At 35.5% G+C, this 13,530-nt stretch overlaps 1 protein-coding gene across 8 annotated transcripts in view; it reads left to right on the forward strand.

Annotated features, from left to right (window-relative positions):
* The window catches only part of LOC115209965 (signal peptide peptidase-like 3), a 368,123-nt gene that overhangs the window by 334,476 nt on the left and 20,117 nt on the right, over positions 1–13,530 (forward strand). For all 8 annotated transcript variants that reach the window (XM_029778623.2, XM_029778616.2, XM_036502734.1 and 5 more), the window contains 4 exons: positions 1,471–1,549; positions 8,047–8,159; positions 9,806–9,912; positions 12,770–12,841. In XM_029778623.2, the coding sequence (XP_029634483.1) occupies positions 1,471–1,549; positions 8,047–8,159; positions 9,806–9,912; positions 12,770–12,841 (371 nt within the window). The remainder of the gene's footprint in view (positions 1–1,470; positions 1,550–8,046; positions 8,160–9,805; positions 9,913–12,769; positions 12,842–13,530) is intronic.

Below are 13,530 nucleotides of genomic sequence, written 5' to 3' on the forward strand. Positions count from 1 at the left end.
ACCTAGATAGAAGAGATGAGGTGGTGAAGCACGATCTTCGAACTTTGAGTCGCACAGAGGCATAGTGGCTGAGTTCCTTTCAAGCATTGGACCTCATGGAGGCAAAGTGGCTGAGTTCCTTTTGAACATTGGGTCTCACAGAGGCAAAGTAGCCAAGTCCTTTTCGAGTGTTGGGTCTCATGGAAGCAATGACCAAGACCTTTGGCATTAGAAGAAGACCCATCAAGCTGAGCAAAATCACAGTCGTAGCAGATACCAGTGTCATGCAAATGGCCTGTAAAAGTACCTGTTACATTCTTGAAGTGGTTAGCATTAAGAAGGGCATCCAGCCATAGAAAACCATGCCAAATCAAACTGGAATCTGGTGCAGCATGCCAGTCCATTCAAACCGTCCAACTCATGCCAGCATGGACAACGGACATTTGATGATGATGATTATGATATATATATATATATGTGTGTGTATAAAATTTGTGTTTGTATGTGTGCTTATGTATGCATGTATATATACATATATGTCTGTGTATGCATGAGAGCAGAATAAAACAGGAGATTTAGTCATACTCTTTATTATAACATAAATTACATAATCTTTACACATGTTTCACTGGCATTTTTTGTATATCATGCAGTAATCATTACATTGATGATTGCATAATAAACTTAAATACCAGATCATAAGAAGAAAACAGTAATTTAACCCATTGTTATTTACCAGTATCCATTAGTAGACATAACTAAATGAAAACTGCATGTAAATATAGTAGAAAATTTTATATATAACAGTTAAGAAAAGAAATTTTATTATAATATTACTGTTAAATCAAGATAGAAAAGAAAAAGAAAATGTTTAAACTGAGGAAAAGCAAAGAAGAAATTTGATGCTGCAATTATCGTAGGTCAAAATAAATTTTGAATTAATGATGATAAATAGCTTAGAATTTAGTAGTAGATAGACACACATGCTCATACATCTTTACGCATATGCTGATGATCTAGTTTTCTTTATATGTACATGTATATATGTATGTAAAAAGTATATATATGTACATTTGTGTGTATGTATGTATATATATATATATATTGAAAGGTTTGGAGATGATGTACAGGTATTATATTTTAGAAGAAATGAGGTACTCAGAAATCCAGTTGGTTTTATATTTACAGATATTTATTAGTATGTTACATGTTTTTATACATCATATATCATATATTAGTGCTTTCGTCCATTCTAGTGAAGTCTTCAAATTGAACTCAATTTCAAGACTTCACCACTAGAATGGACAAAAGCACTAATATATGATATATGATGTATAAAGACATGTAACATACTAATATATATCTGTTAATATAAAACTATCCGGATTTCTGAGTATCTCATTTCTTCTAATATATATATAGAACAAGATAACTTACATGCTCCTTTTTGTTAAGAAGCTATTATAATTGTTCTCCCTCTTTCTTTTCCAGTCTTAGCCACAGTTGCATTTGCATTCCTCCTGTTACCAATGTGTCAGTATCTTATCCGACCATGTTCCAGTGGACAAAAGTAAGTGACTCTCTCTCTCCCTCTCTCTCATTGCAGAACAATTGTTAAAAAGTCTATGAAACACCGTCAGGCATTGTGGATAGTGAAATTAGATTTAATAAATAAATTTAATAAACTAAATGCACAAAAATTGTCAAACAGATGAACATTAATAAAAACCCTTGTAAAATGCTGAACTAAATTCATCGTACCCAACCTTAAACTAATAATATACTACAAAAGCACCAAATCCCAAACTTCCTTATTAGTAATACAATACAAAACATTTGAGCCCAGGAAAAAACTGTGGATGACCAACATGATATGTAAGTTTATCTATAAAAGTCTGTGTTGCAAACTTCAAGATACTAGCCGTTACAGTAGATAGACTATTCTTCTACTTGTTTCAGTCATTTGATTGCGGCCATGTTGGAACACTGCCTTGGGGGGTTTTAGTCAAAAAATTTGACCTCAGGATCTCCTTTCTTAAAAAAAGCTTAGTACTTACTCTATCAGCGTCTTTTGCCAAAGCGCTATGTTATTAGGATGTAAACACACCAACACTGGTTGTCAAGTGGTAATGGCCACACACACATACGATGGGCTTTCTTTCAGTTTCTGTCTACCAAATCCACTCACAAAGCCTTTGTTGGCCTGAAGTTGTAGTAGAAGACACTTGCCCAAGGGGCCTCAGTGTGGGATTGAACCTGGAAGCATGTGGTTGGGAAGCAAGCTTCTTATCACACAATATTATACTATACTGCACAATATTATACTGCAATTAGTATAATACTCTCATATAGCTCACTATGTACTTGTAACATAGAGCTGTGGCACAATATTATGGCACACACCACAAAATGAAGTTAAGTTAGGAAAATACTAGAGGAGAATATTGACATACTTTATAAAATTCCATACAAAAATAGAAGAGTTATTACAACCATTGTCACATGACAATACAATGCAAAATTAACTCGCAAGTGCTCATCCAAAAAAAAAAAAAAAGAGTAACATTTGACTCCTGACATAAAAAATAAATAAAAACCTGATGGTCAAAATCTGATCACAACAAACAAGTCAACATTTAACTGTTGATTTATGATGCTATTGGTCAACAAACCTTTGGTGGGAAAGTCTACATGAATTAAGTCAGTACATAAGAAACAACGTTTATGCTAATTATATTCGTTTCATTTCTTGAATGGTTGTTTAGAAATGTCAGATATAGATTTAGGAACATACTCATGTATTTAATATAACATGCAATAAAGTATGTGTATATATATACTATATATAATATGTGTGTGTGTGTGTTTACATGGGTGCACACACACACAAAGAGGGATATATATATATATATATATATATATAATATATATATATATTAATAAATATATACACACACACACACACACCACACACACACACACACACACACACAGGGTGTCCCCACCAAAACTTTATACATGCATTGATAGATTATGAAGTCAGTGTTTATTATAAAACATTTAATTTTCAAAATTTTGCAGAATCTATTGGCAGAAATTAGTGGTTTTATGAATGCCTGTTTTCAATCTGATGGCCATTCTGTTCCAGCTACTACTGATAATACAAATAAATGGAATCACAATCATTAAGAAACATTTTGTTTGGTTTTTGCATGCATTCTCATTCAATGGCCACTTTCAAATCATTGATTGTTGCTGGTCTTATTCTGTTAACTTTATCGTTTGAGTATCCTCTTCCAAAAAAATAAAAGCATCTAGTGGTGTGATGTCCAGTGAACATGGAGTGTATTCTACAAGACCTCTTCATCCAATCCAATTATTTGACAAAGTCTCATCATGGTACACCCTTATGTTAGTGTGGGGTTGCCCATCTTGCTGGAAATAAAACTTTACATCTTCAAAAACCTTTTTAATGATTGGCATGACAGATTGTTGCAGCAAGTTCAAGTAAATGGGACCAGTCTCTGTACCATCAAAAAAAGAATGATCCAATTAATCCTTTCGATGATAAACCACACCATACTGTAGCTCCTGGTTAATTAACATGATGTTTCTCTGTAATATGCAGATTCTCAGGTCTGTCGGAAGTGCAGTTATGATGGTTAACTGAACAATTTAATTTTTCATGTAACCTTATCTCTCCAATCATTGTTGGAAAATTTGCATCTTCTACACATCTCGCCAAGTACCACTCATAAAACTTCACTCTGCTAACTGTGACACCAGTGCCTGTTCTGGCACTGTTTTTCTATATGTTGCTTGCAGGGAGATGAATCACTGCTATCTCTGGTGGTCAAGTATTCATCGTTGTCAATACCAAGGAAGGTTGAGATCACATGATCTGGTGGTCTTGACAATCGAGATGGCAGGGATTTATCTCCCCACTAGCAATATAAACAAAAGTCCATTCTACACCAATATGAGAGTTTCTCTCATGGTATCTGTTGCAGTGAAGTTTGTTCTATCAGAGCTGTCACATTTAAGTGGGGATAAATATTTTCACTTTTTGGTCCACATCATCTTCATTGAACACAGACAATTCTTGGAATGTTACTGTTTCAGTGACAGTGCTTCACAATGTGATGAATGCTTCATTTTGAAATTCTGAATGTTTGAAAGTCCTGACTCACAACTTACTTGCTGCACAGGTTTTCTTGAGCTCTGGCACTACTTTTATAGTACTGCTCCCTGCATTGTGGGGTTTGTCCAGTGTCTGCAATCTTCTGGAACATACCTTGTGGACATTCTGAACAGTTCCATCTGTCTCTGATTTGTGTGATGATAAGTTACATAGGTGGATATCTGAAACCCCTCCTAAACTGTCTTTGCACTTTCACTGTATCTTTAAACTTACTGAAGTGCCATAGGATAAATTCTATTTATTCAAACCTTAGTCTGGCTACCTTTATTTTTCTAATGGGTTATATCTAAAAAGAAATGAAAATTGAGACATTAGCTGTTAAAGTGTGTGTACATTTTGGTGGGATACTCTATATAGATGTATATTTGTATTTATTTATTTATTTATTTATTTATTTATTTATTTATTTATTTATTTATGTGTTTGTATATATATAAGTCAGAAAAAAGATGCACTCCTATATTTGTCAATAGGGCAGGTATACTAACCAAAGTATATAGTATTATAGATCAACTACAACCAATCTTACTATTTGGTTTCAGAAACCAGTTGGTACGTGGCTGTGTGTTAAGAATTTCGCTTTCCATCCACATACTTCTGGGTTCAATCCCACTGCATGCCACTTGGAGCAAGTCTCTTCTACTATAGCCTGGGACTGACCAAAGCTTTGTGAATGGATTTGGTAGAAGGAAACTGAAAGAAGACTGTTGTGTATATATATATATATATATGTATGTATGTATATATATATATATATATATATATATATATATATATATAAAGGGTAAAGATCCTCTTTGGCCTTGAATAGCCTTGAGATTGCACCTGAAAAGTTCCCATCTGAAGTACAAGTCTGGGCAAGATTGTTTATTGAAGAATAGCACTTGCCCATGCATACCAACCTACCCTCTCTATGCCACTGATGTTATCTAAGGGAAAGGCAAAGGTCAGTACAGCTTGGCATCAGTGATGTTGCAACTCATTTCTACAGCTGAGTGAATTGGAGCTACATGAAATAAAGTGTCTTCCCCATGTACACAACACACAGCCCAGTCCAAGAATTGCACTCACTACCTCATGATTGTGAGCCTGGCACTCTAACTACTGAGCCATGTACCTTCACTGTATGTGTGTGTGTATGTTCCCTCAGTACTGCTTGTGAACTAGTGTTGCTGTGTTTATGTCTCCATAACTTAGCAGATCAACAAAAAAAAACTGATAGAATAAGTACCAGGCTTAGAAAGAAAATAAGTACTTGGGTTGATTTGTCTAACTAAAATTCCTCAAGGCAGAGCCACAGTCTAATGACTGAAACAAGATAAAAGATATATATATACCAGTGTGTGTGTGTTTATCCATCCAGCTTGCAGTTGTTAAACCTTTAGTGTTTTGTTTTATCTCTGTTTACTTCTTAATGTCCTGCAAATCTGACAAAACCTAATTGTCTTGTAGTGCTGCTGCATCTTAAACCATTATCTCCAAATCATAGACACTGGCAATTTAATGCTCATTATCTCACTGATTTATTACCCTAAATAATATTTTTCTCACTGATAAAGTTTTGATAATGGTAAGATGATGTTGATCAGGGCCTAACTCTAGTTGACTCATCTAGTTTTACTTTTACAGAATAACAAAATGTTTGTTTGTACGTCAGTAGGAAGTTTCAATGACTTGATCATTGCTGAGATTATCTATCTATCTATCTATCTGAATCTCTCTCCCTCTCTCACTTAGATCCGTTGATTATTTTAGAATTGCAGTTGTGTTGGCAGAGCTGTGATTGTGTTGGTAACTAATTATAATTGGTCAGTAGACTGGCAGAATCAGTAGAGTATGTGGTAAATTACTTTGTGGCACCTAGTTAAAGCCCTTCACATTCTGGGTTCAACTTTACCTTACAATCATCTATTGGTCAATAAAATTAAAGTAACAAGCTTGCTGTGTCGTTAAGAAACTACCCTTACAACCATTTGGTTTCTGGTTCAGTCTCACTGTGTGGAACCTTAAACCTTGGGCAAGCATTTTCTAAAGTCCAAGGCTATAGTAGAAGAGACTTGCTCAAAGTGTCATGCAGTGGGATTGAACCCAGAAGTATGTGGATGGAAAGCGAAATTCTTAACACACAGCCACGTACCAACTGGTTTCTGAAATAGTAAGATTGGTTGTAATTGATCTATAATACTATATGCTTTGGTTAGTATACCTGCCCTATTGACAAATATAGGAGTGCATCTTTTTTCTGACTTATGAATTGCTAAATGACATGTATATATATATGCAAACACATACATAAATACAAATATATTTGGTTTCTGGTTCAGTTTCACTGTGTGGAACTTTAAACCTTGGGCAAGCATTTTCTACTATTGACCAATGTGTCGTGAGTGGATTTTGTAGATACATACTGTGTGTATTTGTGTTTGTGTCCCCCTTCTAATGTTTGACAACTAGTTTTAGTTTGTTTACCTCCTCATAACTGCAGTTTGGCAAAAAGTCCAATAAAGTAAGTGATAGGATTAATCTGCTTGAATAAAACTCTTCAAGGCAGTACCTCAGCATGGCCACAGTCCAGTGACTGAAACAAATAAAAGATGAAAGATAACAGTCAAAGCAATGGATTGATTTACCTATATATACCTCCCTAAATGTATGGCCTCCATTAACTTTAGAAATCAGTAATTTATTTCAGTGTGTAATATTTTTCATGTACTGACACCACCACCATGATAAAGACAGGTGCGAGCATGGCTGTTGCTTCCCTACCACATGATTCTGGGTTCAGTCCTGCTGCGTAGTACCTTAAGCAAGTATCTTCTAATATAGCCTCATGCTGACCAAAGCCTTATGAGTGGATTTAGTAGACAGAAATTGAAAGAAGCTTGTTGTATATGTGTGTGTGTCTTTGTGTCTGTGTTTGTCCCCCACCACTGCTTGACAACTGCTGCTGGTGTGTTTACATTAGCAGTGTGTAACTTAGCAGTTCAGGAAAAGAGAGTGATACAATAAGTACCAGACTTAACAAAAAAAAAAAAGACAATTAATTAGAACTGGGATTAATTCATTCAACTAAAAAAATTCTCCAAGACAGAACTCCAGCATGGCTGCGCTCTTATGACTGAAACAAATAAAAGAAAAAGATGATAACTGGGGGAAGAAGTATATCATATTTCTTAAATTTGTAGATTTTTGTCTGTCTTGCTTCCTACTCTTCAATTGTAAATGTATTTTCCTATTTTCCTTTCATCAGTTGACAAGAATCTAACTATTACATGATTAATACCAGTTGGTTAAATTAATGAACGATTATACCATGTAACAGAATTTTAAGATTTTTTTGTTTGTTTTTTGGTCAGTAAGTGTTATTTCCTATTTGCTTCTGTCTAGAAATCAAAGAAAATGACTACTATTCTCTTCAAACGGTGCTATTGTGACCTGAACATCAATGTTTTGAAACTGACCTGTTTTCCATTACATTTCAGATAGATTCAGCACTGAGTTGCTGAGCAAATATTCTGCTCAATACCACATGTTTGCTTGCTAGTTTGCTTGTCAGTTTCTTGACTGTAACCACTTGAGCATGTCCCTTAGTGGCTGACAATATGTACATCTCTGATCATGTGCAGGAGTAGTTGGAGAGCATCATAGCCATGTGTTGAGAAGGATTCTCTGGGGTTTTAATAAATGTAACAAAAGCAAAGTTTGAAGGAAATATTAGCCATTTTCCATACATTCTAGGGGTAAGCAAATAGGAAATAACAGTTGCTACCCAAGGACCAAAAGCATGTTACTCAGTATAACTCTATAAAATGCTTCACTTCAGCCAAGTGTGATAACATCTAAATATTGTTTCTCTTACTTTTCAGAATTTCCTTTGGAATTTGTGGCCGGTTTACTGCGGCAGAGATAATGTCATTCTGCCTATCATTTTTCATTGTGTGTATATGGGTATTAACAGGGCATTGGCTTCTCATGGATGGTAAGACATTTCTCAGGCATTTCTCTCTTCCTCTCCATTCTTCTTTTGACTCTGTATTTGTATTCATTATTACATACATGCTCATTTGGACCTGCAGTCTTCCAAATCCTATTACCTACTGGAACAGTGAAGATTAGTAAGACATTCCAAAGATTTTCCATTTAATTTTCCTGAAATGAACATATAAACACAGTTACATTTGCATATGACATACACATACATGTATACATAATATGGAAACATACCCTACTGTGCTAAAGAGACTTGTACACTTATTATATTCATTATATGAGCCCAAGTATATACATGCATGCACCCCCATATATATATAATGTGTATGTGTACACACTAATTCACTCACGTTCATAAATCTCTGGAAGTATTTTGACTGAACAAAGAAAAAAAACCAGCCTTGTCACTTTGTGACAAACTCAAATTCTTTGCAAAATAATGTTTTGGATTCTCTGCATGTTACAGTGACTTTTGCTGTCCCTCATGCATTATGCCTGCTGCTTCCCTTTCCACCCCACCACATACTACCCCACCATATCATATCCTTCTTGTCCTACCCCCATCAGTGATTGTATTATCTGTACTACTGCTGCTGCTTGCTGCCCCCATACTTTTGCATCTTCCTATCTTCCACAGCTCATGATAAAATCAAAACCTGGCAAGTGGTTGACTCCAGTGGCATCTTCTAGTCATTTTCTCAGATTTTTCACCTCAAGAATGTCCCTGTTTAAGTTTCTTGCTACAAGGTCCCTTTCCTTTGGTGATTTCATTTTTATCAACTGTCAGTCATCAACACAGAGATATAGCTAATTTTCACATGCATTGTCTGGAGTATCTGTGGAAACTGAAGAGACAGCAGATCACTTATTGAAACTGTTATAAATTACAGATTGGTAGACATGAAACAGTGATTTCAATGGATCTCCCACTAAGGTAGCTCCAAAGTAGCAGTTGCTCATATATCCACTGGGATTTCAGATTCTTGTACTATTCATCGTGCCCAACTCTCATCATCAGTATCATCATTTAAGATCTACTTTCCCTGGTGGTATGAGTTGGATGGTTTGACATGGAGCTGGCTAACAGGGAACTGCCCAGGCTCCAACTGTCTGTTGTGGCATGGTTCCTCTGGATAGATGCCTGTACCTAATGCCAACCACTTAACAGAGTGTGCTGGGTGCTTTTTATGTGCCACCATCATTGGCACTTTTTACATGGCACTGGCACATGAAATAACAAGCCTGTATGTGTGGAAGACAGCAATTTTACTTAGTTTGACATGTTGTATCAAGTACAGCAAATCACCACATCTCCCAGTTTCTTGTCATCAAATGTTTATACACATCATTATTATCACCAATTCACACCTGCCTACCATGTTGGCATGTATTGGATAGGTCATGACAGATACAATTAGTTCTTACTAGGAGTTACTTCTCTCCTGGATAGATTGGAGGCCCACATGCATTTTAGCTTGGTTTCTACAACTGGATGCTCTTCCTATTACTAACCACTTCGCGCACGCACGCACACACACACACACACACACACACACACACACACACACACACACACACACACACACATTTACACACATACACACACATTAATATATTTTGTTCTATTTGTTTCAGCTCTTGGAATGGGTTTGTGTGTGGCTTTTATAGCTTTGGTTCGTCTTCCCAGTCTTAAGGTTTCTACACTTCTCCTTGTCGGACTTTTAATTTATGATGTATTTTGGGTATGTATTATTCCTATTATTTTCTACTCATTTCAAATGTTTGCATAAATGTATGTAGCATTAGTGATCCACACTTGGGTTACACCTTTTTGCTAGATATTGAACAGAAAAATACTGAGAAAGGTTACCTTTGTATACCTAATGTGTATAACTATTGTGTATACACTGTTGATAGGCTAGTTACTGCAGTATTCATCCTGAAGTAACATCATTTATGCATGTGCCTTGTCAAAAACACAATCTATATCAGAGAGAGACAAAAAAATTCACCCCAGCAGCAGCTGCCAGTGAGATTGCCTGATGAATTTTAGCTTTTTGGGCATATTCAATGATGTACCAGCAGTCAGTCACATACCTGGACAAGAATTTGTTCTCTATAATATAGGTAACAGTAAATCAAATATTCACTGAAAAAAAAGCTATTATGTCAATCATATTTTTAAGCTATTATTGACAATCATATATTATGTCAATCACATCCTTAAATGATTCCTTTCCACCCACTCTCACAATTGAGTTGGCCCTTAATGTGTCAAAGGAAAGTTAATCACTATGTTTGCTGCATAAGAATTTTTGAATTTGTTATAGGTGCAGGCATAGATGTGTGGTAAGAAGCTTGCTTCCACACTACATTGTTCCAGGTTCAGTCCCACTGCATAGCACATTGGGCAAGTGTCTTCTACTCTAGCCTTTGGGCTGACAAAAGCCTTGTGAGTGAATTTGGTAGATGGAAACTGAAAGAAGCTCCTCATAGATCTGTGTGTGTGTCTTTGTGTCTCTGTTTGTCCCTCACCACTGTTTGACAACTGGTGTTGGTTTGTTTACATCCTCGTAATGTAATGTTCAGCAAAAGAGACCAATAGAATAAGTACTAGGCTTAAAAAAGTAAGTCCTGGGGTGAGGTTGATTTTTTTCAACTAAACCCTTCAAGACAGTGATCCAGCATGGCTGCAGTCAAATGATTGAAACAAGTAAAAGAATAAAAAAAAAAAAAAGAAAATGTTCAGAAAATTGGTAAGGTTTATTTGTTATCATGAAAATTAGGAAAGGTACATGAGTATTTATATGTATCTGAGTATGTAGAAATACAATAAAGTACTTACAACATCTAGTCCCAGCATTTCAAAACATTAAAGGGCACACTCAGTTCTGAGTGTAGGTGGACAGAATCATTTGAGGATGTTATATGATTGACATAATAGCTTTTTCCACTATGAATGTTTTATTAACTCTTACCTATTCTATAGGCAACAAGTTCTCATCCAGCTATGTAGGTAAATGTATGAATTTGGTAGGTAGAAACTCTGTGGAAGCCCATTATGAAATTTATCTTAAAAGAGGAAGAGCATTTCAAGTATATTATGGTTGAAAACCATGTCTAGAATTGTTGCATTCATGACCAGTGCTCCAAACATTTTCCAGAGAGTGAGCTTTGCTAAAGTCACCCAAAGACCAGGTAATTATGGTGCTGAACTGGATGGCAAATTAGTTGTCTCTTATATCCATTAGATATGATATTGTTATGTCCCGCATTATGATGATGTATTTCATCGTCTCTGCAGAACTGACCCAAACAGCTTACCTTACTGACTGTGTCAGTCCACTATTTATTAGTAGTGGACCAGCCCACTTCTCACTTGGGGGTGTTTACCACAACACCTCCCTCCTTTGAGATTTTTTTTCGTTAATTTTTCTTCTAACCAGAATTATTTTTCTTATTCAGATTTTTTCTTGTTCTACACAGAATTATATATATTTTTTTTTCAAAAATTACACAGCATTATTATATATATATATTTTTCATTTCTACGACTTTGCCTTTCATTACATTTTTCTTGGCAGAAACTGGATTGGTTACCTGCAAACTTCCATTATCTTTTTAAAGTGTTTGCATTAGAATGATTCCTTAATGAAGCATTTTCAGTAGAAGGGCCTTTTCCTGTAACAAATGGCTCAGATTCACTAGTTTCTGAATTTTCTGTGTTCTTCTCTAGTTACTTCAATTGACATTTCATCTGGAGTCTTTTCAAGGAGGACTTGTTTAGTATCCTCAATCACAAAATGGCTTGCATTTTCTTTGCCCATTTTAACTTTCATAGCTACTGTTTCATTTTCAATTTCAACAGATAACATCTGCTTACATTTAAAATCTTCTAGCATGATATGTTTTAGATGTATTGTTAATTCTTTTTCATTTTTTCTCCTAACCAGAATTGTTTTTGTTCCACACAGAGTTATTAAATTCTTTACATGGACTTATTATTTTTTGTTTCCCACAGAACCATTTTTTTTTCAAAATGTAGCTGTCATCAGTCCATTTTTGTATAAGACAGTAAGATATGATGTGAAGGAGGTTTGACTGTTATTTCTTGTACGTCATAGAGGCTCCTTCGTTGATTTGTCACCTTACACAGAGAACAATACCTATTTTTTAACCTAATTAGTTGACATATCTCTTACAGACCAGGTCACACTGTTCGGTTTCATTTAAAACTTTCGTCTGGTTGAAATTAATTGTTTGCACTTTTAACAACTATCATAACCATCTTTGCAAAACAGGAGTGTGTGCATGTGTATTCATGCACATATCAATTTCCATCTCTGCCCTTAATGTGGTACACATCCCCCTTTGTATTCAATGGATTTATTTTTATAGTTCAGTGATTTATTTTTATAGTTGGTTAATTTATTCACTAAAGCAAATGGTTTAATGTTTAAAGAGCACAAATGCTTTGGACGGGGGGATATAGAGGGTGGAAAATAATAGCTAGCAAGTAAAATATGTGATTTGTTGAAAAGTGATTTTTATCTTGTAGCTTTAACTCTGATATGGTTCACTTTTCTACTTGTGTTTCAGGTGTTTTTCTCATCGTATATATTTAGTACCAATGTGATGGTCAAAGTTGCAACGAGACCAGCCGAGAATCCTGTAAGTATACTTATTCTTTTATTTGTTACAGTCATTTGACTGTGGCCATACTGGAGCACCTCTTTTTAGTCAAAGAAATCAACCCCCCCGGACTTATTCTTTGTAAGCCTAGTACTTATTCCATCGGTCTCTTTTGCCAAACCGCTAAGTTGCAAGGATGTAAACACACCAACATCGGTTGTCAGGCAATAGTGGGGAGACAAACACAGACACACAAACATATACATATGTGTGTGTGTGTGTGTGTGTGTATATATATATATATATATATAATAATAATAATAATATGAGGGAATATTATTCCAAACTTACAGGGAAAAATTCAATTTATAAATACACGACAGGCTTCTTTCAGTTGCTGTCTACCAAATCTACTCACAAGACTTGGGTCGGCCTGAGGCTATAGTAGAAGACATTTGCCCAAGGTGCCATGCAGTGAGACTGAACCTGGAATGATGTGATTGGTAAGCAAGCTACTTATCACACAGCCACTCGTATATCTATCTTTTCCTTTAGCTTTTGTGTTTTATATGTTCCAGTCATTGGACTGCGGCCATGATGAGACCACAAGCATGAAGGATCCAATTGAACAAATAGACCTTGATACTTATTATTTTAGAACCTGATATTCTATCATCCCTGTTGCCGAACCACTGAGTTACAGACAATCACTGGTTATCAGATGGAAA

Source organism: Octopus sinensis, linkage group LG1 (assembly GCF_006345805.1).
Source record: "Octopus sinensis linkage group LG1, ASM634580v1, whole genome shotgun sequence".
Lineage (NCBI taxonomy): Eukaryota > Metazoa > Mollusca > Cephalopoda > Octopoda > Octopodidae > Octopus > Octopus sinensis.